We start from the raw sequence: 27,224 nt of genomic DNA on the forward strand, positions 1-27,224 counted from the left end.
ATCAAATACGGCACTTACATGTACAAAATGAAAGGGTCGTGTAGCTTTGTTCAGAATCGCAAGGGAGTGCAAATACTCTAAGACCAAAGGATACCAATGGTTATGTCAATGCTAAGTACACTTAAGTACAACTTAAGTACCACATAAGTACAACTGATATCTTAGAAAGAAGACTTCAGGTGTTTTTCAGAGTATTCAGATTGCTGGCCTAAAAGAAAACTTATCAAGCAGCAGTCACAGAGCAAATGTGGGGAAATAGTGGTGAATTTCCTTTAAAAAAGTTAAAAAACCGTGAAAATAAGTACATCAAGAGGTGAAAGACTTCTGCTGAAGGAGTTTGTGTACTCTGTGTGCAAAACCAGACAAAAATATCATTTCTCATAAAACACAGATATTTTCTTCTCTTAAGGTAAATGGGTGTGACAGACATCCCTGGAATTATATGGTCCCATAAAACTACTTAATTACTTGACATACTTGCTTACAGTTGCAACAAGACCTGTATTCATGAGTCCATACTACACCTGGCAATTAGTTTTATTCTATTATTTACAGTAACAGCTGTATGATGTATCATCAAAGATCCTGGCTGCAACGCACTGTACAAAATCTTAGCAAAGCACTTCCACCTCCAGACAACTCACAACTGAAACTAAGAGGAAAAACACAACAAATCAGTATAAAGAAATAACTAGTGGAAAGGCAGGTAAACTTGTTAGCAGCAAGAGTGAGATAATTGGTATTGTGTTCCTTTGAAAACCTGCTCCTATGGAAATGACTAATAAAACTGTCTTGACCTGAATTCTGCCTGTGGAGTGAGGCAGGCAGTTAACTAGGAAGAGGTTTCTCTGCGTCTTATGTCCCTAAGAGTGCTCCTCCTAGTAGGGTCCTCAGAGGTGCTCCTCTTGTATCCACATGGCATCATGGAAACCCACTGTTAAGAATGAGCATTGGTCCTCATTGCTCAGGCAAACAGAAAGGTGCAACAATTCCCTTTCTTTCCCTAGCTGAAGAGTCATGTCTCTTGTCACTGTCCTCTGTGAAACATATTCAGCTTTCTAGCTAGCAGATGGCTTATTTTGAACTGGCCCAACTCTTTGGTAAGACAGCCTAACCTTTCTATGTCTTCTCCTCTCAAAGAATTCAGAGCTTTCCACCTGTAGGATTTTACATCCTGCAAAGAAGTTCACTGTAGCCATATAGCTTTTGTTTCTTAAAAAGTTCTTAATCTTGGATCTGCCTCATCATCTGGTTTAACCTCAGAAATGGTCAAACTCAGTACTTATCCATAGAGATATGCTCAGGAAGAGCACAGTATTGATCTAAGAAGCCTAAAGAGTCTCAAAACTTGATTCAAAGAACACAGCTACGCCCTAAAGACACCTAGAGGGTTTGTAGCACAGAAGTCACCTCTTCCTATCCAAGCCACTTTATCACCAAATACAGAAACATACAGTGCATGCTTTCAGTTTTATTGTGGTTGCTTTATGCTATCCCAAGGATAGCAGCTGATAAGAAGAAACTCTCACCTCAGCAACACTGAGAACACCTTGTGACTACAGGTCTAGTCACCCGTGCCTTGCTTCTCACCAGAGAAGAGGTTCAGGGTGAATGGCCTCAGCATGTTCCTGTGGTATCTTGTGCTGACACCAGCACGCAAGAATGTCATTTTGGTATGACCCTCCTCCTGACCTAACAGTCAAGAGCACCGTCCCCTCAAAAGCAGCAAATAGTGGCCTCTGTTATTCCTTCCAACTTGTGACCAACCTGTTGGCACCTCACAACTTGGTCCTTCTTACTTTAGCTTCAGCAGCAGAACGTTTTAACTAGCTTTACTTGGATTATAGGCATGCTGATCCTCGTGGGTCTTCCACTTTCTGCCAGCTACTCAAACTCATGGAGGATCTTCTCTTGCTGCGATATTCGTTGTGGTACGTAGCAATAATTAGTCAGAATAAGCTGTACAGGCTCTATGGAGACCTCGACCGAACTGAGTGGATGTAAAGTATCAACACTTGATGCATGAAACTCACTCTCTGACTCCCACCCCCACCCCCCCCATACCACTGCTGGTTAGTGAGGCTTGAACATTTGTGATAAGCACAGCCAGAAACCAGATCAGCTCTTCTAAATTCATGAATAATGAAAAAGATGTATTCAGTTGCCCTGCAGGTTATTCCACAGAAGGATTTTTCAAGTGAGCTCCTTTGTAAGCAGAAAATCCCTACAGCAAGGCCTTTCATGTGATTCAGTTAGTTGTGCACCCAACTTAAATGAGAATTTACTCTTGCATAACATTAAATACAGTCAGCTGCATAAGCAGGCTCTTTCTCACTGTGTCTTACCCTACGTCAGTATCCATATGGTGATCTTGAGTAAGAGACGATAATCTTGCTTCTGAGCAGTAAGTAGGTAAGCTGTTTTCGGCCACAGAAAAAAATAGCAAAGTGGAAGAGTTAGTGAGCTTACTAGTACTGCGAGCATTAGCATGGAGGTGAACCTACACAGACCCTGGTAACAGACAGCTGATCTTTTCCTTGCTAAAAGCTGGAGCTAACAGGTGAGGAGAGGAAGAACAAAGTACAAAATGAGAACAACAAATTCAAAATATTAAGAGCACCCCACTGGAGAGATGAGAACTTTGGTACGTGCTTTCAGGTTCTGGGGTTTCTCTGTTCATTGGTACTTAATATGTGGCACAAACAGAAAAATGGTTTTACAGGTTCAAGCAGCTGCTCTGGGTTTCTGAAGGCAGGGGCTGCTTCCTCAGCCAGTTTCATCAGAAGTAACCAACCAGGCTGGGAAAGAAAGCTGCTTTCAACTTCCAGCACTTCACCTTTAGGCAAGGACTCAGCCTGCAAGCATGAGGGTGGATTTAAACAGGAGCATTTCTCCTGCTTGCTCACTGCCTCTCCTCATGTTTCTAAGTGCTCTGGAAAGAAACTTCTAGCATGGTGTGCTGGGTGTAGGTGGCAAGGTGTTGGCAGTGGGGGGCTGCAGGGTGGCCTCTCTGTGAAGAGGCCGGGACTGCCCCATGACAGACACGACTGCTTCCAGCCAGCTCCGATGGACCCACCGCAGGACACAGCTGAGCACCTCAGCCAAGATGGTGGTACCTCTGAGAAAACGTATTTAAGAAAGGGCAAAACACCACATAGGCTGGCAGGGGGGGAAACACCAGTACAAACACCAAAGTCAGTGAAGGAGGGGGAAGAGGTGCTCCAGGCACCAGAGCAGAGATTCCCCTGCAGCCTGTGGAAAGGACCCCACTGGAGTACATGGATATTTCCTGAAGGAACTACATCTCCTGGACAGCCCATACAGGAGCAGGTTCATCCTGAAGGACTGCAGTCAATATGAAGGACCCACAGTGGAGCAGGGGAACAGTGTGAGGAGGAAGGAACAGCAGAGAGGAACTGTTATGGACTGACTGCAACCCCCATTCCCCATCCCCCTGCATCACTTGGGGCAGGGAAGAAGGTAGAAGAGCTGGGAATGAAAAGGGAAGTTGAGCCTGGGAAAAAGGGTGAGTGAGGTAGGGGGAAGAAGTTGTTTTAGTTTTTGTCTTTGTTTTTCACCACCCTACTCAATTTCTAATTGGTAATAAATTTAATTTTCCCCAATTCGAGTCTGTTTTGCCTGTGACAGTAGTTGGTAAGTGATCTCCCTGTCTTTATCTCAACCTATGAGCTCTTCCATCTTATTTTCTCCCCCTGTCCTGTTTAGGAAGGGGAGTGAGAGAGCAGCTAGGTGGGCATCTAGCAGCAGGCCAAGGTCAACCCACCACAAGCTGTTGCATATATCTGTTTAAAAGAAACTTAAAATCTACTGGTTCACATTAAGTATTTGCCACAACAGAATTTCAGATCAGCATCTGCCTAAAGCTTGCAGACAAGGTTTTTCTGTTGTAGAGCTTTTGAGAGAATTATTTTGTACTTTATCATTTTTTCCTATTTTCAAAATCCAACACAGGTAAGTATTTCCAACACTTATTTATTATCTATACATTATTTGCAGAATTACAGAGAATAATAGTTTTTATATGGAAAAATATAATATTAAAAATCTTACATACAAAGACAAAACATAGCAACAAAAGGCTGCTCACAGAATTAGCATCCAGTCTTTCTGTCACCAGTTAAGATGAAACTCTGTTAGGGTGAGTTTTCAACAATGATATTAAAGTCTTCTTTTTCTCTTTTTTCTTTTTTCTTTTTTAACCCCCATAAAGGAGACACACATTAAAAATAGTAATGTCTAAAACAACATTATTTAATTCTTAGTCAGGCACCTGAAGATTTGGCTTTGAGCATCTTCTGCAATCAGCATTCATCAGAGGAATCCAGTTTCATGGAGGCACCAGTGACGGAGTTTCCGAAAGCGTCCTCCGAGCTGCAATCCGCAGACATTTGGGGCAGCCTCCAGACTTGAAGCATGCTTTGTGAAAGCATGTTTTGCACTCTGTTTATATATACAAGCAGTTTAACATTCAGGAAAACACAAATTAAAAAATGAATCAATAGCTGCGTTCCTTGAAGTATGTTCTATCTAGTTCACCCAAGTATAAAAGTGAACAGAAGCAGTGCAAGGCCGGACAACAACCACTACTGTAATAACTATGACTAAACATTTTGGTAAGATTCGCAGGATTTACAATGAATGTTGGCAAGATCTGATATAGCAGCAGTATAGCACTGTCCCAGGCTCGCACTCATGCATAGAACCAAAAAATAGCTTCCCCCTGCAGCCATAATTATGTTAGGCAAGTCCCTGGTTTTGCTCTCTGAATTCACTGATGCAAGACAGCTGCCAGAGGCTGGTTTTCAAAGATACATGCTATCCATGGTTTTCAAATACACATGCAGGTTTTTCAAATATACATGCTTTCAGTGAAGCAAGTGCTCAATGTTTTCCTAAAATAAGTCTGAACAGTTTTACACACCAACATCCCCCCGAGGAAGAAAGAAAAATGTTTGGTCTGGAACATACCTGTGCACCTTTTGCATTTGGCAATCTGATATGGAAAGAGCAGATCCGCGCTCTGACAGAATTCACAGATAAACCCCTTCGCTTGACAGAGCTACAAGGACAGCAAAAAGAGTTGATTTGCTTTTAGTCCAAGAAAAAAATTATTTGGGAATGTCAGCACGGATATTCCTCACACTAGCAGCTGCAAGGACGCTAAGAGCCCTGGCTTTTCCATACCTCGCAACCATCCACGTGGGAGGTGGAGCTCTTCAGAATATCTTTAAGAAGGGGCAGTAACTGCCCTCGTTTGATCTTCACCAGATCATCCAGTGAAAAGAGATGCAGCTCCTCTGTCAGATGGCTGGGGACCCGTTCAAATTCTTTCAGTACGCTGCAGAGAGAAAGAAAAAACAAATCACGTTACAAAACGTTGTTTTTCAAGTATATTTGAAGAATAAGCCTCTTTCACTTCTCTAGTCACCCAGGGATCATACAAGGCAAGTTCATGCTAAATCCTACCTCCCCTCCCAATTTGAGATCACATTAACAAAAACTGGAGGGTTTGGGATTTAGAATAAAACGTCTGTTTTAAATGTGCATTCCTCAGGCATTGGAGTTGCCATGTGCAGTTATCCCAGCAATTCTTAAGTAATGTGTAAAGGGCTCTCTCCTACCTCAGGAACAGTAGGTAAAATCCCATATAGTATCTAATGCAGTAAGCTAGGGTTATTTACTTTTTTTTTTTTGGCAAAGAGAACTTTGAGGGTTTTTATCTTGCATAGGTCACTACTGGGTGAAACTATGCTTGCACTAAGCAGGTAAACACTGAAAACATAGCTATTACTTTTAAAATATCACCGATGTAGAAGGTACAGTGAGGATCCTAATGCTTATTTCTATAATAGAATCACAGGTGGTTGTCCAGAAGAGAGACATTAAAATACATTTCTATTTAATTTTGGTGAACAGCATATAATTGATGCATAGAAGAGATCCATATCAAAGCGAGAACAGAACCTACTTTTAAAGCTTATTTTGCTTATGTCTGTTTTTAAAAAGGTCAGCAATTCTGTAGTGAATGTTTTATCATTCACATGTCTACCTGTTAGTTATGCCCATAGTTTGGGAAGGTGAATACAAAAAAAAAAAAAAAAATCTTTAATTTGCAGCAACAAGCAAGGTCATGTTTTTGTATTTATCACTTTTGGTTACTACTTTCATCTTAGTATGCTTATAAAATAAACTGAATTGAGCATTATCACAGATTTCTGGAAGAAATCTTTAAACCCTCAAGGAACAAATTTGTTAATTTTTTTTAATTTTATTTTTTAAGACAAATAATCTCAGAGATATACATAAGTATCTTTGACCTTTTAAGAACAAGTGAGAACCTAAGAGAGACAGTAGGAAAAGATATACACCTAACAAAAATCATTCAACATTTAAAACCAAATGTCTAAGTACGTTTCAAGAAACAGAAAGCTACCACATAAAACCTGTTCTTCACTCAACATTTGCAGTGCAAGAGAAGGAAGTTTTGTTATCAGAATTTTCTCTAATGATCATATTAACTCATTTAAAACTGCACTCAAATGTCTATAGAGAAGGTGGCTCTATAAGCACCTTAGATACATTTTAATAAGCTATTTTTCATGCATGATCATGGCCCATACCTTTCACCAAACCTGCAGGTTTTCAAAAGCTTTTTTAAATGAAAAAGCTGCTCCTGCGCCTCCTAAAAGAGAAGGGGAAAAACAAAACAATTTTCAAATGAAAAGCAATTGCATTTATATATTCATAGGTGAGGAACACCATTTGAGTCAGCAACCCTTGTCAGTACATCAAGCCACACCTAAAAGTAGGAACTTCACACTCAGCACAGAATTAAACAAATGGATTTTCTAATGCACAGAAGGCCAAGGAAGGCAAAGGCTACTTTTATTCACTGACAAGGGACGCAACTCCTAACACTACAAACGGCTCCATGTCAGCACACCAAGATGCTAGACCCAAACCTGTGTAAAAACAGGTAAGTGTCTCCTCAGCCAAGAAGGGAGCGCATGGCAACTTTTAATCTTCGGCAGAGCACCCTTCCTCAAGCTGTAGGAGATACAGCCCTTAGATGAGCCAAGGGTGTTTTCTCTAACAGCCCACAAAATTAAGGAGTCATTCAAAACTTCCGGAGCTTTCCAACAGCCAATTGCCAAACAGGTAAATATTCACTGCAGGAGCCCAGCTCCCCCCCATGAACTAAAACTGGAAACAAATAAAGAAACACCTCCCAAAGACAAGGGGGGAAATTAGACTGCTGGCATAGGTTGGAAACTCCTCCCTCCTCCCCGTTCATCTGAGGGGAGAGGGGACAAGTCTAAGTGCGGAGAAACAAACTCTGCCTCCTTCCCACATACGCACATGGCAAAGGACAACTTGCCCTAAGGAGTTCTTCCCAAAAGTCTCAGACCCACAAACTCCCAATAAAAAGAGGCCACACTTACCCTCACCCTGTCCATTTCTTTACTTTTCGTGTAGAGAGCTTTGTTAATACATGACACATTGAAGATTGGGTGCTGCCATACGCTGTCCAGAAGGTGTTTGGAGAAGTTGCATACGTAGTATTTTTTGAAGTCCCACTTCAGCAGTATTCGGGCAGGAATGGAAGACTGGGCATAGCTGTGGCAGCAGTCACAAAAGTATTTCCCCAGGTAGTCACAATAGCGGAGTCTCCCGATATATTCTGCAGGTAGATAGCAATGAAATTGTATTTATGGGATGTATCTCTTGTCTGTACGCCTATTCTGTCTAAGTAACTCAGATCTACTGGAGTTTGTTTGTTCTTCAGGCTTCACTGGACAAAGGAATTTGTTTGGTTTTTAGGCAGGGGGTTTTATTATTGTGGTAAACTCATGCACAAGGTCTGTACTTTGCATTAGAAGAGAAAGCTTTCCTCATTTCCACATTTGTCAAACTGAACTGGTTATATTTATCACCATGAGATCTTAAGAGAAACCATTGTTGCTTTACCTGCAAAAAAGAGACACAAGATAACACACACACAACAAAATACTTCCACCAAATGGAAAGACAAGCTGATCTTGGAGTCACATTTGTATAATGCTTTTTCATATAAAGAGGTTTGTGGGGTTTTCCAGCTATCTCAGCATCTCAGGTTTGCTCAGGTTAATGTGCCACCACAGATTGTTGATACTTTACAGGCCATCACAAATGCTGCTATTTTGTGAGCAGACCCAGAACAAGTCTTGAAAGCCACTTCAAAGATTTCTTAGGTAAGGTCTGGTTGTCAGACCTGTAAATCATCGTGCTTTCAAGCAGGTCTCACAAAGTATCACAAATAAAACACAAGCAGGATTTTGTGATCAACATTTAAATAAAGTTTTAAAAAGACACCCCAAATGAGCAAAACCACACATTCCATAAGCTTGCATAAAGCTTCCATTAAGTGTCTTTTTAGAGACTTTTGGAAATGTGTAAACTGGCACAAAGAATTATTGAAAGAAACTATTGGAAGATGTAAAACCAGCACTTTGCACCCTGGAAGCTTGATTTTTTTAATAGCTTTTCCTGTTTTGTTGTTGACTGTCATGAATTTTTACTGTGTATGAGAAGCACATCTATCAAGTATTGTATTCTGTCCGCAATGAGAAATACCAGGCAGTGGTAAGATCCCACTGCCTGTTTTATTGTTGCAGGCACATCCAACAATGAGATTTTCCTTCTATCTCAGATAATTTTAGAATTATGGTACAGATTGGTGAAGATTATAGCCTGATTACTAGTAATGGGTTTATTAGGTTTTTCCCCTTTTGGTAATACTTACTGCTTTCAATCGGGGTTCCACAACCAACACACGTGAAGTTTTGGGCAGCCACCACTGCATCTCTCCTGCATACAGAGGCAAATAGTTACACCTTTCAGCATCCAAAACAGAGTTTAGTTAACATTCTCCCAAAGTGCAAGAGAGCTACACTGGCGCTAGTGAAAATGCCTAAATTAGGAGCTGACTTCTACTCCTCCACATGAACAAGGGGGTTCTGGAAGGAGGTGCAGATTATTATTTTAGTGAGAGTCTCTAAGCTATTCTGTGGAGAATATACCATTGATTACTGCTTCTAAATACGGCTTGTTGCAAGAATTAAATTATTTTCCATTTCTTCAGGTGGCATCAATATCAAGGGGGAGGGGGGAGGAGGGAAATCCACATCTGCAACTGAAAAAGCAACTGGACCTGCAACAACACAGGGAATTAGCCAGTTTGCCCACCGTGTGGATTTAACAGTGCTTTATGCAAAGTGAGACAGTAGTTTCCTCAAACACGACCTGTTTTCTCCCCTCTTTCTGAAAACCTACTACCCATAAAATACCAGCAGGGAAGTGGGGAAACCTCTTAAAAACATTCGCCAGGTAGTCTCACAAAATGAAATTTTTAGGAGTCCAGCTAAGCATGCTGCCACCATAACACCAAACAGTATGTGTGTTATCACATGTAAAAGTGCATGTGCCACATTAATCAGGAGGTGCCAACAGAGGGAAAAAGATGCCATCTGCCTTCTAGTGAAGCTGGCGACAGACACTGCAGAAGGCTGCGCCATGCACTAGCTCTAACCTTAGGTTCTGTTAAATCACCCAAGCTCCTTTCATCAACTTCAGCAGGCTTTAGACAAATCCCCAAACAACAATGCTCAGATCCCTTAGACTTACTTGACTGAAGGGTGAATATTAAATATAATCTGTGATCTTGGTGGGGCCCAGCCAGAAGATCCTCTTAATTTGGACACGATCTTTATTTCTTCAGCCAGACTCAAACTGGACTCAAGCTCTCTTGGAATCTCTTCTTTCAGCACAGACTATTGGGAAAGACAAACTCATGAAGATGAACAGCCCATCAGCTGGACATCTCCCTTTATACTCCAGGATTTTAAAGTTCAGTTTTCACCTGTGTGTAGTCCCCCCTCAGTTAAACGCCCTCATATCAGTCCCAGAAGAAAGTACATCCTGATTGTTCACAACTGCACATCTTAAATGTGCTGAAAATTGCTAAAGAGAGAAGACATTTTCTAAAAATGTATCTAAAGTGAACTTGTAAACTCTAAGTACTTGTCTGTATTTATTTTCTTTTTTTTTTTTTTTTTTTAATGCAGCTTCCCCCTTTCTCTAACAGTGAAGCAGCTGCAGTGAGACAATGATTATTTGGGGAGCCAAATAAAGAGCCTGCTGTTTTCGGCTCAGACTCACTCTCCACTTAGATGAGCTCAGGCAACCAGACAGTTGAACTGCAGAGTCTGCCTGCAACCAGTGTTTTCGGAAAGCTCTGCACAACTCCTGGGCTGTTGCTTCAGCAGAATTGCTGCCTCGTTCAAAAGACGATCTGAAAGTTAAGCAATACAGACAGTGAAAAATAGCAGCATGTCATCAGCAGCTCCACTGCCTCTTCTGCATCCCTGAAAAGTTTTCTGCCATCCCTTCATTCCTATCCCCTTGCTCTGATACACCCAGGCCCTCGCAGAGCCACAGCCACCACCCTCCAGCAAGACTCCAGGACCAGAGAAATGCTCTGCTAAGCCAAGCGCCACAGACATTTGCTGTCAAGCAGCATTCCTTCCCCTTCCTTGGGAGGACCAAATTTATCACTCCCACATCTTTCCCCACCCTGACCAGAAGAGTCACCAGAAAGCTGGTCAGCAGAAAAGGTAGTGCCACCAGGCTGTTATGGTAAAGACACACAGCATTACCTTTCATCTGAGGCAACAGACAGATTTTCAAGGTCTTCAAGTTCTGCGGTAAAGGAGAAAATTTTATCAAGCCATCTAAGAAACAAAGCTTCTGTTACTCAGCACTGTTTTAAATCTCCCTTGTGTGTTACCACGGTGTCAGTTTCAAATACATTCATCATACATTCAAATACATACAACACCCTTCCTAGATGTGCAAAATAACCTCAGCCCTGGTTGTAAAACAGGCGTAAGGAGTCTTATCTCCTCTGCAGATCTCTGACATCCAATCATGAAGAGTACTCCCTAACAGCTATGCATCATATCTTCACCATCAGCCTCCCTTCAAGAGCAGGAGAATCGGTAAGGAGAGACTAAGTGCCTGCTAGTCCAAGTCCAGCCAGAAGGCCCGAGACATAAATTATAATATACAGAACCAACAGACTGCACATTATTTTTTTCGGACACTGACAGATATTTGGAGACACTGATCACAGACATGCCAGCTAATGCTATGAATAAGTTAGTAACAGGTGAGATGAATGGAATTAAAGCACACACTTCTTCATTACGTTTATATGGACAAAATATGCTTATGCAGACAAGGTGTTCTCATTGGTAGCATTAATTTTGACCATGCATATTGTTGTGAAGACCAATGCTTCCCCATTCATACATGTCAAAATAACTCTTGCTACTAGTTCTGTGAGCTAGTTCTTCATTCTTAGGGAGAGAGGTGGTGAAAAAAAAAAAAAAATCAGTCAATCTCTAAAACCAAAGGGAGCAATAAAAAAAGCATTTGTTAAGAGGAAAAAATAAGGCAGAGGTTAAATGTTGCTTGGGCTACTTTTAAGGGTTTCCATTTCTGTATATGTAAAAACCAGAAGGCAACCAAAGCAGCTCAGGATGTCCTGAAGAGAAGCAGAGCACTGGTGACTAAGGGGACAGTCTGCTCTAGTCCTGAAGCAGAGGGAGGGCTGCCTAAAACATAATCAACCTCTTTAATTAGGAAATCATCATGTCCTAAATTCTTTCAAACAACACTGCTATAGTTGGCTGAGGCTGTGCCAGCTTCACATTTCGCTCACCCACATTCATTGGGTTTAATCCTTAGGCATAATTTCAGTCCCTCAAGCCAGCAAATGTATTATTTTGTAGAAAGGAAATCCTGCACCACTCTTATTTCTGCATGTATTCTAATAAAGAGTCATGCATACATTGCTTTTTCCATTTTCTCATGTTATTTCTCCTGCGATAACATCTACTAAGCCAACAGATTTTCCAAACTATGCAATAGATTCAGCTGAACAATAGAGCTGTTTCTATTTTTAAAATTAAAAAATTATTTTAAAGTCTTACCAATAATTACATATTCATCCTCTGAGTCACTGTGGCAATGAAATCTGGTAACCTCATGATGTGATGGTAGATGCACTGGGGAGCTGACAGGCGGCAGAGCACAGCCTGTCCGGAACAAAGACAACACCAGTTAAACTCTTCCAGCACTTATAGAGTAGCTGCAATTATATTTTTCTTCACTTACCAAAACTTTAGCACACAGCCTGTATTTACAGAGCAATTTTATTTATTTATTTTTATACACACACAGAAAGCCAGTTCTTGGGAGGCTGTCATACAACATGTCCCTCAGTTTCTTAGGAAGAAGCTTCTAGAGACTAAAACAAAAGGTTTTGTACTGTCAGTGGTCTCTCCCCTTCTCACGTGCAAGCACACCATTCGTTTTTCCCCACAAGTTATGCCATTTAGACTTTAGACTTAAGTCCCATCCCTAAGATCCGTATTACTCAAGAAACTAAAATCTACTTTAAAATGCATGTGCTGACTCAAGCATTATAGTCCCAGCAGCACTTATTATCTTGCCTCAAAACTATACATGAATAAATACTCTGGGCAGTTTCACTCAAATCAATTGCATGGCCTGATCTGCATACTGCAGAAGTAAGTACAGAAGGAAAGAACAAGGCTTCAAATCCTCCAAAAAAGGATTTAAGCAGAGAGAAAACTAGCCAACTACAGGTGCACTCTATGGAGAGTTGTGCTTGGCATGTGGCACTTCAACTTTATATTTTCTTTTTCATGCAAAAGAGAAAAAAAGTTATAATAAAACACCAATGTGAGCATTTCCCTGACCCACAGGGAAAACACTTGCGGCATAATGATCCTCAGGGAACACAGCTCTGTTGAGAGACTCAAAGAAGGTAACAGAGGATTTGGTTCCAAGCAATGCCCAAATTAATTTAGTATTTTCTTGCACAAAAATAAATGGCAAAGGCTGTCAGACAAGGTTGCATTATAGACTAAGTAACTTGCCTTCATAACCACTGTCTGAAGAGGCAACAGAAGAATCAGACTTCTTCACTCCAGGGTAAGAAGATAACTCTGAATCAGTGTGATAGCTGCCATCTGATCCACTTGTTTCCTCCACACCCCAGGACTCTGCTTGTTGGCTTAGGATATTACACTTCATTTTTTCTAGCGATGCTATAATCATATCTGCGACAAAAAAGTGCGCGTTTTCCTGGACGCAAGATTGGAACACTCATTAGTACACAGCATATTTTGTATTTACTTGAGATGAAGTGAAATATATAATTTCCCCCCGTACTTTTTCAACTCAAGAAATGAAAATGGAAGCCTATCTCACCTTTAATTTAAACACCAAAAAAAAAACACCCCAAGGGCAATTTGGAGACAACATGCAAAAGGCAACTGCCCAGATAATTGTCTCACCCTTGATTAAAACATACAATTTACTTTTATCTTACCCATCTATTAGATAAAACCAAACTTGATTACATGCCTAATTGATGAATATGTATGCATTTTAGGGACATAGTCTTCTAGTTACACTGCATTATTTAGTATGCAAGTGTGACATGTAACCTACTTAATAGGATTTAATTTCAAGTCAGTGTGTACAAGCAGTTTTGCATGCATGCTAACTTGGATGGGGCCAGAAGAGGCGGGTTTTGAAGGGACTGTAGATCTTCAGGTGGTGGTAGTACAGATGCTAGTAAAATGCCTTCATGTATTAAGAGTTAAGGCAGTGAAGTAGGGAATACGCAGTGAGATTAGTTTACATGGTCAACTCAAGGCTGTATCAAAAGTTTGTGATAAGGGTAAGTGGTAACCTAGCTCCCCTGGTGTTCACGCTGCCTTAAATAAAAGGTAGTCATTTCAAAGCTTCACTGTGGCATTTCCCAGCCAGACAACCCCTCCCCATGACGTCCCTTACCATCTTGCCCGCCCAGGTCACCCATCCTCCAGGAAAAGGGAATTTGTAAAGCCACCTCTGGCACCACTGAGACATCCAGACAAACCTGGGGCTCCCTGCCCCAATGTCACTGCTGTATCCCGTGCTTCCTGTGGTTTAATGGAGCATACCACCAGCCCCACCTGCGCTACTGCTGCTGGCCTGGGCACAGCCTCCTAGCCCAGCTCAGCTCAAAAGTGGATGCACCGTGAAGGGTCAGGTGCTCTCAGGTGTGTGGGTGGACACTCAGAGATGCCCAAGATACTCCCCCCCCTCTGCCCAACTGCACATGTTCGCACTGTGCAAGGCTAAACCTCTGTCTAAATTACCATGGCAGTACCTAAGGCTAGAGATTCTGAGTGCAGAATAATTAAAGCTTTTTAGAAAGTGGCTTATGCTCAGAAAATTGTACCACTCGCATCAGTATTCATGACATCCCCTACAACCTGTACAGGAAGCATGAAGAAAGGCATCAGTGTTTAGAAATAGCTAAATCTTAAGCAGTACAACAGACATCACTGCTTTCTTGTTGTCCACAGCCAAATGCATTTAAAAGAGATTAGTCTCAACATTAGAAAGAGCCCACAAGTCCCTGAGGGTGTTTGAACAGTTTTATCTTTTCCCCAACACTGATTAACATCACTTGCTTGGTGCACAGTTTCTCCAGAGACAACTTTCAGTGAATTTCAGGACACACCATCAGCTAAGGAAAGAATTAAACAGCCCTTTTGCTTTCAGGAGATAAAGAGGACATCTGCTACTATGAGATTCAAAAAGCCTGTGTGGAAATGGTTAACCCCAGGTCAGTGGCAGAGCACAGCACATCAGCATGTCCTGCTGCTAAAAACAATTATGAGCGAATGTGAGAGTTGCAAAAAGATGGAACAGGATACAGGCACTCCTGTACTCAGCATGACTTGTATCAGCCTTCAGTTCTGCCTCCTGCTAGGTCCGTCACCCTAGGAAGCAGTCCCAACTCAGCTGTGACACACCAGCCTTCTCATTTCTCTTCCCTCCTACTCGCATCAGTGGAAAGTCCCTCTAGATTATCTGGCCCATCTCCTTCCTGGAACACAACTACAACTCTCAAGACTTGCTGACACTACAAGTACCTTAGTTTTCAGCTTCCTAAATTTCAAAGAGTATTTCACTACCTAAAAATGTTTGGGGTTTTGGTTTGGGTTTAGTTTAGGTTTTTTTAAGGCAGCCTCAGTCATAATGGACTGGGCTCTCGATATCTTTTAATCTGTAATTGCATCAGCCCCCAGTCATCTGCACAGGAGAAGTAGCTGATGCGATCTTGCCTCACTCCATAGTTCTCAGACTGTGGTTTCTAATCCAGATTATCTACTCACTGGTCTCCTGGTGACTAAAAGCAAATTACTTTGGTTTTGGTTCCCACATTACAGACTGAGAAACATCATCTCCTGTCTGAAACACCTTTCACAAAAAGCAACAAGTTTGTTGGGTTTTAGTATGTGATTTATTGGGTGGTTTTTATTTTTTTAAAATGCACCTTAGGGACACTGTCAGCTTCAAATCAAATGCAGAACTTACCACTCTAGTAAAAACAGTGCTGTGCACAAAGATGATTACCTCTTGGGCCCAGGACACAGGACCACATGCACCACCAGCAAAAAATCTCCTTTTCTAGGCGCATTTTTAAAGCTCCTTTGTATTAAATCCTACTCATTGCAATAATTAATTATAACATTAACCCCTCTTTTCCAATTGTTAAAAAAGATTAACATTTAGCACACAGAGTTATGTGTGACAGCATTATCTTCTCATCTTTATCTCTGTTTATAAGCTCAAATGGGCTGCCTACCTGACAACACACCTAAGACAGTTTGGGCCCCTTATGCAAATTAGAAACCATGAGAAACTGCTTAAATTACTGCAGATGTTACAGTTACTGTGTTTGTTATTCATATTGTAATTCTTTTACCGCAGTCTCACATGCTCATCATAATAAGCACACACAAAAAAACCTCAACCTCTCCCCCTGTCTCCCAATAGTAAAAGCATGAGGCAAATCCCATCCATATCCACGTAGCTGCAACAAATTCTACATAATGTATTCCAACAATAATCTAAAAGTTTGGTCTCAAGGAATGTGTGAGAAAATGATGGAATGACAATTGGAAAGGTATAGTATTCTAAAATATTTCCATTATTTTAAAATATTTAATTAATGGATTAAGAGTAAAAATAAATGAAGAAACGGGCATTTTAGGTTTGTAGGTTCACCCACAGAGGGGAAGAAGAGGGAAAATACAGTATTTGTAAAGATTAGGCTATCTATCAGAAAGTTCTGTTATTGAGAAACGCCTCCTGTCGTTTGGTTTTGCCGCTATAAAATGGAAAAAACCATTATGACAATAGTCTTTGTTGTCCTCACCTTCTCCACATCTTCTGGAAGTATGCAGATGTCCTGCAATGAACGATTCAAGGGTACAGCACTTATGTTCAAAGGAGAATTAGAACCTGTAGGTATAACAAGAACTTTTATTAGTTATTTCTTTCTCTGCAGCTCCCAGGATGTGTGCAGGGTTATTTCCAGAAAGCAAAGCAAATTTTCTTTCCCGAAAATGAACACCGTTAGGGCTGGAAGTTGTGGTGGAAGTTAAGGAGAAGGAGAGAGAAATGTGAGGAACACGCTGACATCTGAACTACCCTGGCAACCTGAAGCAGGAGTATCAGCTACCAGGGTACACAGTTTAAGTGCCATGCGGCGACAGCACCACTGCACTCCCAACACCAGCCCTCTCCCAGCCATAGCCGGAGCCACTGGGGACAACCACAGCCAGAACCTCGGGCTGGGATTACAGCGATGCTCTGCAGTTTGCGACACAGCCAGCTAACACTGCTCTCTGCTCATTCGCAATAGCTGGAAGAAAAAGAAATCTCACTGCTGGGCATGCAGAGAGATGCATCAGCCTTAAAAGACTCCCTGAATCACTGCTGGTATTGTGTGACTATAGCAAGTTTGGAAAAAACTTTGCCGTTACGTTTCCATACCTCAAGGAAATCTCCCTCCTGCTTCCAAATGCAACCCATACTGCACAGCAGTATGTACAACCGGGGCGGACGCATTAGCTGCAGGACTCTCTGCTTCCCAGAATAGCAGTTTTGTCTTCCTGGCATTCGTTGCTGAGTATGATGAGCATGTGAAACAAAATTCATCTCTTCTTCCCCATTAAGAATTTCTTACTATGCAGCAGAGCACACGTCTGGTTTTCTATAGATGTACCATGGATTGCTTTTTATATATAAATATATATAGTCACAATCTTCTTCCCCAGAGAATTGAAGGTGTGAGATCATGCCCTCATGTTTTGTTTTCAAAACACTCACAACCACTGCTACAAGACATTTGCTGGAAGGATGACGAAGATTATATATAATGTCTGTGAATGTACACACTAATGAGATATGAAAGGAAATGACTTGGGTTTTTTACACTGACTGGTGTTTGTTTACTATTTCTTCTTTGACCTTATAACCAAGCAATTTCTCTGTTTCACGGTGGTGATGTTTACAGGATAAAACAGACCATACCTAAAATGCTACCACCACACATGCCATTTAAAGCCATTGCAGATAACAGGGCTTAGTCAAAGGCTCTTTGTAAAATAATAATAATAAAAAAATACCACTCCTAAATTTGTTTAAAAGCCACAGAAAGGATAAAGAGGTCCCACAAAATATGAGAATAATTTATGAAAGCTTTTTCTCCAGCTAAAGGGCACTGACTCCCAGGCCTAGTTTAGATTCTTTATATTGCCTTATTTATAGAAACCATGTTATGCTTCCCTGACCATCGGTGACATCAGGCTGGAAAGTCAATACTGTGCTCAAGCGTAGTGAGACAGATGTAGTGTTTTTGTACAGAATTATTAATACCTCCATTGTGTATACCATAGATGAAAAATAGAAAGGCTGACGATCTGACTTTTCAAAACAGATTTAATTACCTAATTAGGTTATTTTCATCTCTATTTGATGATTCATCTTACTGGATAAACAGTGTGTGGGGAGTACAGGTAAGTGCTAAAGGCTCTACAGCTTGATAAAAGCCTACATTCTCATCAGTTAAGATAACAAACATTACTCTCTGAACTAAAAATAAGCTGAAATAAGGAAATGGGAAAATTATTCCTTTCTGTTTAAAGTATAAAATGCAATTCATCTTAAATATAATTTTGAAATCTAATGGGAGCTTTCTCTTTTGCTTACCTCTTGCATCCCACTTCCATCTTTAAGTGAAAAGGATGTGAAGTGGGAAGGAGCATGGGGAAGGAGCCCAGTGCATCCAGCAATGGGATGCAACTCTGGGCCTGATGCAGAAATAATCTGGTTGCCCTCCTGCTCCTGAGCACTGTTGCCTGGAGGCTGCCAGGGCTGGGGAAAGAGCCCTCAAGCGCCACAGAAGGAAGTGACCTTGATGCACACAGAGGTGAAACACAAGAACAAGCCCTGTGAACTGCCAGTGACACACCAGCCACAACAAAGCCTCCAGAAAACATCAAGTTCAGCCACAGGCTCTTCATTAGCAATGACGGAACCTTTTCAGAAGGTTGCATGAGGCCACTGGAGAATGGCCCTTAAAAGTATGAACAAAACCTAACAGGAGTCTCACAGGACCAGCTGAAAAAAAAAAATTGTTAAATCCCACTGAAAAAAATATTTATTTCAATTTAAGTCATCTTACGCCATTTTCTTACATCTTGTGCATCCCTCACTAATTCTCCTGCAAGAAACAAAAGTGAGAAACCACCACCTCTGAGATACAAATGGAAAAGACGGCAAGTCAGGAGACACTCTTGTATAATTCCTGCCTTCAAATTAGGCATTTTATTTCTTTTTCAGTTCGCCATTTGCTTTTTGCATCCTCATAGTCCTGCACAATGCAGGGGAGAATGAGACCTCACTCACCCCACCTCAGGCTACACAGTGGCGAGTTAAATGGCTGGAAGCAACAAAGAACGATGAAATACAGAAATTTCCACTTTGTACAGAACAGACTAAAGTCTAATGCAGACAGAGCCCACCACGTTGGGCAGTGTCTAACAGGATCCCAACTCCCGTGAGAAGTATTTGTTAGCAAAATCAAGGACCCTCCTTCTTCAGTCACCTGGCTGCCATATTCCTCCGTTTGCTTTCTGGAGAGCCAGCAGCATTACTATCCCAACACAAGTGCGTGACTCGATCATCTGGCACGAGCAGGATGAGTCACACACAATTTATTTGTTCTTACACACGTGCCTTGCGGTCCCTGCTGACACCGAGAGCCTGAGCTGTGTTTTCCAGACCCGGCTACCCAAACATGTGCAACTGGCCCCGGCCAGCTCCAACTGCCGGGTGTGGTTTCCTTCTCCCTGATGGGCACCTCTCAAACGCACGGGGCCAACAAAACACCCAGCAGAAGGAAACAGCCATCTTCGTCACCATACTAACTGTTGACAACATCCTATCCCAGATGACAGAGTTATTATTGTTAAAAGCTCCCAGCCCTGCAACAGCACGTGCCTATTTGAGATCTCCCTGCTGACTCGAGGCTTTGGAGGAGCTCTGGGTGAATAGCTAGGAAGGACCAGAGCTTGGAAGTGGAGCTCAACGGAGTGCCACCACTAGGACTACTAATGAGAAGAAAAAAAAAAAAAAGAAACAGCCTTTGCCATTTTTATTTATATTACAAAGGCAGGCTGAGTGCTCCCTGCCATTTGCCTTCTTCCCAGTAGAAAATTAGGCCTCAGTTGCACCATCTTGCCAGGGCTCAGTATCTAGTAAGAATAAGCCCTTAGATACCGATAAATAAAACAAAAATGCTTCATCTCACTGTAGCAAAGGCTGTTTGTATCAACATTAGGTATTAAACACAAGTGAATTGTTCTGCTGTCCCAGCCAAGGGGCAGGGGCCCTGGCCTGCAGCCCGGGCAAGCCGGCGCACCTCAGGGAGGCACACGCAGCCCGAGGCCAGGCCAGCCGCTCCACCAGCCATCTTGGGGGCACTGCACTGAACGTCCCGACTGAGCAGGTCCTGGCCCACGGGCCTGCGCTGCCCTGAGGCCCTGCTGCTGCAGGAACAGGGAGGCGGCCTTTGCTAGCAGCCCTCAGTCTGCGGCTCTTCACAGACAACACGCGGGATATCCATACGGTCAGAAACAGGTGATTGATCCTGATCTGTATCAGATGGGGCTATGTGTCTCTCAGGCGGCAGGTGCACTTGGAAAGGGGGAAGAGGAAAAATAGTCCCGCTCTGGCACAAGCCAATTTAGTCATAATGAGAATGGATGTTAATGCCCTGCCGCCAAAATCCCAGAATCAAAGGACTCCCTCTCCTCCAGTTCACATCGAACACAAGGAGAGATCCTAGGGAGCCCGCGCACACCAATGAATCACTACCAAACACCCAGATCCACCTGCTTTTGGGAGAAGGGTAACGGTGAAGACAAGACAAAGATGGTGGAAGCCTCATCCAGTGGATGTTCTACATTGCTCACAGCTCAGTGACTTTTACATTTTACCAAAGGCTGCGTATTACAGAAGCATTTCTGCACCACAAGACAGATGACTACTGCAAGCATGAGTGTCTCCCATTTCACCGAGTCCAACCCTCTGGTTTTCCTTCGTTTTTAAGCTTTCACTTTCTCCCCTCTCTCCTATTTTTAACGACAGCATTTGTCGAATTCACAATCACCATAAACAAGGCTCATTTCAATTATAGTTGTCTTTTCTAGCACAGAAAACTTAAAACAAAAATGGACCTGTAAAGTTACCTGTTTGATTGACTGGGTCCGACTGGGAAAGCCCACTGGGAGAATTGCTGTCACTGTTGCTGACAGGCGCAGGCTCCAAAGCATCAGGGTGTTTCAACAGATCTGCTGGCTTACCAACAGTTGAATCAGGAAGAAACCTTGTGAAAGTCAAGTCTTGTTCAGGGGAGGTATAACGTTCTTTTCCAGAATGCACAACAGCCGATGTGACAGTGCCTCCTGTTAACGTCACCTGGGTAAAGCAGTCCCGCTTCAAAGGAGATAGGTCCGAAAGAGTGAAACCATTCAAGGAGGAAGCAGCAGGATCCCCATCAGAGTAACGGGGATGGAAGAAAGTATCCAGCGAAGGTTTAGAGGAATCGCAGCTCGTGTTGTCCCAACACGCCCGGTGCCTTGTAAACCGAATGTCTGTTTGTGTACAGGTAGCGCTGTGATGTGCAGAATCGCTGTCGCTGTCATCATGGCTATCCCCGTCGCTGCTTTCTTCCCACCGTTCCACATCACTGTCCAGATGCTCAGCTCCCTGCATTGTGGTCTGCTCCAGCACCACCGAAGGCTTCAAACCAGATGCATTTAAAACAGACACGAGAATGTCTTTGATAGCTTCAGCACTGTCTGGGTACGATCCAAAACTTCCAGCATGTCCAATCACTGCTGGCCTTGAGTATTCGTCTGTTCAGAAAAGGGAAGAAACCGAGAAGTTAGGAAACAATCCTAAAAAAAAATTAAAATTTTAATTTACAACATGAATAAAATGCATATTATTTTTTAACATGGGTGAGAAGAAAGGGAAAAACCGAATTCACGCACCACTCTCTGCTGCCTCTTCCTGCAAGAAAGCTCTTGCTTTCTGCAGTCAGGAAGCAATTCTGTCGTTGATAAGGCTAGGTAATAAACCAACAGTAAAGTATGCTGCTGCTAGCCAAACACAATTAGCTAGGACTTTAATGATGACTGATTGTCAGCGTGCTCAAAAACATCATTGTTCTACAAAACTGGATGAGGTACGGTTACTAGTACAGGTACTGGTTCTATTGCCAGTAAAAGAGAAGGTCACATTATAGCAAGACATATGGAGTATCAATACAGCAGGAAGAAAAAAAAAAAAATACACACTTAGTAATAAAAGGTCATGTGTTTGCGTGTTTCAGTTCAGTCAGGCACTTGTCCTCATGTGGAAAAGGCTAAAGTAAAGTAACCTTCAGTCCATTATTTATCAGGGTGGCAACATTTACGTGAACCCACAGAGAAAATTAGCTCTGTCACAGCAAGTTCATTATAATGCCTCTGAAGGAATCAAAAGTACTGCCTGCCAAGGTCCTATGTGATCTACTGCAAAACTGGAGTTCAACAGAAAAATGGAAAAACCGCTTTTAGTGGTGAACATGGCAACGTTAGCGTGATGTAGAAGTGCGCACTGCAACCAGTAGCTATTCAATAATAAACTGGAGTCCTATACCTTGAACAAAAAGCCTCTCAGGAACTGCCATCACCCAAGCAATGGAGAAATTAGACACAAAGGCTACGGTCAAGAAGAAACTATCGACCACATCATGACAAAGAAGTTAACTGTCTCCTTTGGGGAAGATAAGTCAGTTGTAAAATTCTAAGAATAGACACAATCAAGAAGATTCATTTCCAGGGCAAAGAACTCTTAGTTAGGACCATGAGGAATGTTAAACACCGCTGGTGAAAAAAGCAGCAAGTCTTGCAGACTTTGCCCAGAGGTTGCTCTCCTTGGACATATCCCAATAGAAAACAGTAAATCTCTCCACAAGTCACTCACCTGGAAGCCAACATGCACTCAAACTGCATGATAAGAAAGTTTACTAGTGAAGGGATCAAAACCAAAACAAAAACCCCCATGTACTTTGGAAAAGCAAGTCTATATAAAGAGCAGTCCTCATCAAGAGAGACCTGAAAATATTATTAAGAACATCACGTATAAGCTATCCTGCAAGAGCTGCTAGCAATGCTGTCCTAGTAAAGCCAGGTCAAAATTAGCTGAAGAGTTCATCAGTGATTGGGACCAGCCACCTGCCACTTATCAGGACAAAGATCTTACAGAAATAGCAGCAAAACCGCACATTTTACCGGCTGCACTTGCAAAGAAACACCTTGCCAACATACCCAGCCATGGCAGTGTAAGGGCAGGAACGGTAAAATAAAAGCTAGCTGACTTTCAAACAAACATATTTCAATCTTTCCAGGAAGAGAGAGCAATTTTGGTAACTATTGATGTTTCACTTGCACAGGAATACCTTAATATGGGTTGAAAACAGCATCTTTTCTGTGTAAGACAAACATTTAGTCTTACTGTCTTCAAGTATTCTGCTCTGCTCTCCTATTGCAAAGCCCATCCTGACAGCCTTTCCATCCCCTCATCCTTCATCATCTTCAGTACTCCAGCATCATGGAGCATCTCTAGCATTAATCATATAACCATGCAGACTTACTCTGCTAAATACTTGATCTTAGTGCATTGTAAGAGAAAAAAAGAAATTTTAAAAATTTAACTCATGCTTCTGCTCTGCCAAGCTTAAAAAAATAAAAAACACAACAACAACAAACCCCACATTTTAAGCTACTACCAGAAATAGGTTAGTTCCAATAAAAAAACCCAAAAATCTCAAATTCAGTTTTGCAACCGATACTCATGTGAGTAATTATGGTAATCTGTTAAAATCTCAGAAACTATTTCTTGAATGAACAAGGAGTTAACCTGCCAAGAATCATCTGAACAGTTCAAGTATTTTGCTCTTGAGCACTCAAAACGCCAGCGTAACTAAATGGCCAAACTACCATTTAAAAGGCAAAAAACCCCATACTTTCAAATTGTGTAATATACTTTATTGTTGTCCCATCTTCAAAGCCAATAAGCAAGGTTCCCTCTCCAACCAGACTATACTTGTTTAGTACACACAAACATGGATAGGTTTTGCTAGCCCTACAAGCACCAGCAAAGCTCCCCAGAGGGAGGCATTTTAGAACAAATTGGCATACCTGAGAGAACGGAGATTTGAGGTGTCAGAGCAAGGCAGCTAATCCTCACTGAGGGATTTGAAGAATACGCTGACTCAGTGTGAGCCACCTTTAGGCTTTCGTGGTTTAACTAGAACAAGAACACACAGACAGACAATTTGGTTATAAGACAACAGTACTCTAGTAATGATACCTCCAGTCTCACACTCATCCCAGCAGGAAGAACACCATGCTAAGGCCCGCCGACAGTCACCTAACCACTGCCTATATTTCTGGTTGTCTGAAAATCTCCCCAGAAGCATGCACTGTCTGAAAAGCATCTCAAGTCTGCATCTTACATTTCACTCCAGAAGGCAGGTGACCAAAAGAAACTCTCCACAGTATAATTAAACATGTGCATAAGGCATATACGAGACAAAATACTGAATCAGATCTTTATATATCTGTCAAAACAACAGCAATGAAGTGGAAAAGAAATCAAGAAACCACCAATCTGTAGCTGGAAGCATGGGCCTGTTTAGATGTATACAAGCTAAGAGCTAAATCTATGAGGCCCCGACTCCACAAGCACCTGATGCATGTGCTGCCTGATCTCCCAGCTGTATCGACACACAATCACATCTGCTTAATTTGATACAACATAGTACATGTGGCTCACGTCAGCAACGTGGTTGGCCCAGCATAAAGCGAGAAGCGACACAAGTAGATAATACTTGACCTGGCATACAGCCTGCCAGTGTAAGCTGACAAAAATTTTGAATGCATTTGAACTGACTGAGCAGGTTTATACCAGATCAGCATTTCTCTTTGTGCGGTCATGACGCTTCTGATTTGGTATTCCGAACCCCAAAGCCGGATTTACCATATTGTCAAAGCAGCGTAAGCTAAACCAGGGCAAGCAGTTTAGCGCAGATACCGAGGGCCTAATTCCACAAGGGACTAAGATACACTCAGGACAGCAAAGCAACAGGTCTCCTCCCCGAGCTCACAAATTCCTTCTGAGGGTCACACATTCATCTCCCGCTCCCTCTCCACTGCCTCAAGTATGTCATGGACCTGCAGGGAACGTCACAGAAACCAGGGAAATCAAAGGGGTGCCCTGCTCTGACAGGTGCATCATTAAGAGGCACTTAACCAAGGTGCACCTCGTGCCTTCTCCCCGCTCAGAGACCTTGGTGAGATGTCTCCACACAGAAATATCCCCAGGATGCCTCTCGCCCTCCCCTGCACCCTGTCATCCCATACAAAGAGAAGGGAGTTAAAAGGTGTGCTGTCCTCTGCCACGCTGTGTTGACCTCTACGTTCCCCATGTGGTCCCGCGGGAGAGTGAGCTGACTCAGAGAGCAGATCTAGTCGAGACATCCCTCAGACTCATGGAAAGCAGAAGGAATTAAAACCCACAAAGAATTTCCCTTTTAACTGAAGAATAACATTTCGGGCCAAAAATAGTGTGCTGAATTTCAAATATTTAGTGTTTGATTATGCCAGTGCTTAGAAAAATACTCTTTTCAGTATCTGGTAGTGCTTTCTTTGCCCCCCCCCCGCCCCCCCCCGCACTAATTTAGATAAATTAGTGCATTATATTTAGAAATTATAAAGCCTGTAGGCAGGCTTTATACATATAAATATCATATTGTAAATATTACTGGATAAAGTAGTTCTTACAGGAACTCATTTTTTTATTAATTACTTTTATTTTTAAAAAATTGCTTTTAATATCAGCAATTAACAGACTCTACCTCTTAGGATGCAAGTATCACAACTGCCAGACACCAGGGTGAATGCAAGTACTTTATCAGTACGCATAAGCATTAAGAGTGATAAGTTTTAAGATTTTATCTTTTTTTAAACAACCCTCCCATCTCTTAGATCTTATCAGAAGCAACCGGTATTCTGAGAATTCGAATAAAATATTTCCATTTACTTTCAAGATGTTACAATTTCAACTAGATCACAGATCAGGAAAGAGATCCTTCAGTATTTAACTACCAAAATTAAAAAAAAAATTAAAAAAAGCAATTAAAAGAGCACTTATAAGGAAATATGACAACAAGGGTGCCACATGCGGCACATGAAAAGTACCACAACACGCTGCCATAACCAATAAAAACCACGGAGGGTTTGACATCTTCCATAGCATAAATGAGTCAGCCTTCCCCCGCCCAATATTGGGGCTGTATTTCCAAAAGTAACTCCGTAATGAAACCGCCAGCATTTAAAAATAAAGTGTTTACCACAACCACTGACAACTAAAAGCTATTTTTTGAAAAAAGTCCCCCCAGCTAACGAAAACACTGAGCCAACACGTAGATGCCTTCCTTGCCTTACCTTTTTAGAGCTGGGGTGCTTGAAGACTTCTCTTCTGCTGTAGCTGGCTAGAGCTACTGCATGGACAGACATGATGGGAAAACATTCATTTTTTGTTCTTGTCAAGTACCTGGAAGCAACAGAGAAAGAATTACAATCGCCACCACGTTAACCGCGATTCTCCGTGTGTTTTGCAGACTCTACGTTTTAATATTCTGACCTGTTTTCGGTCTTGACTGTGCACGCTTATAAGCTTACCGAAAAGGAGAGCTCAGCAACAATGGCAATCTGTGTTAGAAAGAGCCCAATTTGGAATTTTTTTAAAAGACAACACAACGGGAATGCCTACCAGAGGCATAAGAGGAATGTATGGATCTGCTGTACCCCGCAGCTCGTTGTAAAAGGAGGAAGAGACGGAGCGGGCTCGGCAGCAAGGAAGCCCCGCGCTGCGGCTCGGCAGCAGAGGCAGCTCTCCCCCCGCTGCCGGGCAGGGGAAAGCACCGGCACTGAATAAAACCCGGCGTTGTCCCCCCGGCACGGCGCTGGAAAGCCGCGCAGCCCTTCACACGGAAGCGCTCAGCCTGCCGGACAGCTCTGGAAAGCATTTAATCCGGAGAGAGGCACCGAAACATCCCGCCGCCCGAGCGCCTCCCGCCCCAGCAACGCGCACCGTGCGCCCTGCAAGACACCGACCGACCGCCCGGCCTGGCCTGCCCTCCGCCCGGCCCCGGCCGCCCGGCCCCGGCCGCCCGGCCCCGGCTCCCCGTCCCCACCTGCAGCGAGCAGCGCTCCTGCCCGCCGGGGCACAGCGCGGGTGCCGCCACCTCCCGCGCTGCAGCGGCGGCGGCCGCCGGCCCTCCCGCTGCGGAGGAGCTGAGCTCCGCCCCGGGGCGGGGCCGCCCGCGGGAGGGCGGCGCTGACCGGCGGCGCGGGGCCCCGCCCGAAGCCTCGGCCGCGGCGGGGGGCGGCACGGCCGGCCCGCGCCGGGGGTGGGATCCTCAGCCGGCGTGCCGCGGCCCGGCTCTCTGAAGACCAGCCCTCGGTGCCGCGGCACAGCTCGGAGAAAACAAAACCCAACAAAACCAACCCAAACAAATCCAAACAACAACAAAAACCACCCATGAGGAGCGGCTCAGGACTCCGGGTTTGCCTGGTTTGGAGAAAAGGAGGCTGAGGGGCGACCTCATT

At 42.9% G+C, this 27,224-nt stretch overlaps 1 protein-coding gene across 1 annotated transcript; it reads right to left on the reverse strand.

Moving 5' to 3' along the window:
- Positions 1–4,018: 4,018 nt before the first annotated feature.
- Positions 4,019–26,919, reverse strand: RUBCNL (rubicon like autophagy enhancer). The gene is made up of 16 exons (XM_072850196.1): positions 26,810–26,919; positions 26,058–26,166; positions 23,751–23,859; positions 20,751–21,419; positions 16,370–16,455; positions 13,026–13,233; positions 12,054–12,158; positions 10,716–10,758; positions 10,219–10,351; positions 9,685–9,830; positions 8,804–8,868; positions 7,464–7,702; positions 6,642–6,703; positions 5,206–5,359; positions 4,990–5,080; positions 4,019–4,461 (listed from the first exon to the last, which is right to left on the reverse strand). Exons 2-16 carry the CDS (start codon positions 26,127–26,129, stop codon positions 4,349–4,351), a joined length of 2,295 nt encoding a protein of 764 aa, XP_072706297.1. The 5' UTR covers positions 26,130–26,166; positions 26,810–26,919; the 3' UTR covers positions 4,019–4,348.
- Between the last annotated feature and the right edge of the window lie 305 nt (positions 26,920–27,224).

The sequence above is a fragment of the Ciconia boyciana genome, chromosome 1, assembly GCF_034638445.1.
Source record: "Ciconia boyciana chromosome 1, ASM3463844v1, whole genome shotgun sequence".
Lineage (NCBI taxonomy): Eukaryota > Metazoa > Chordata > Aves > Ciconiiformes > Ciconiidae > Ciconia > Ciconia boyciana.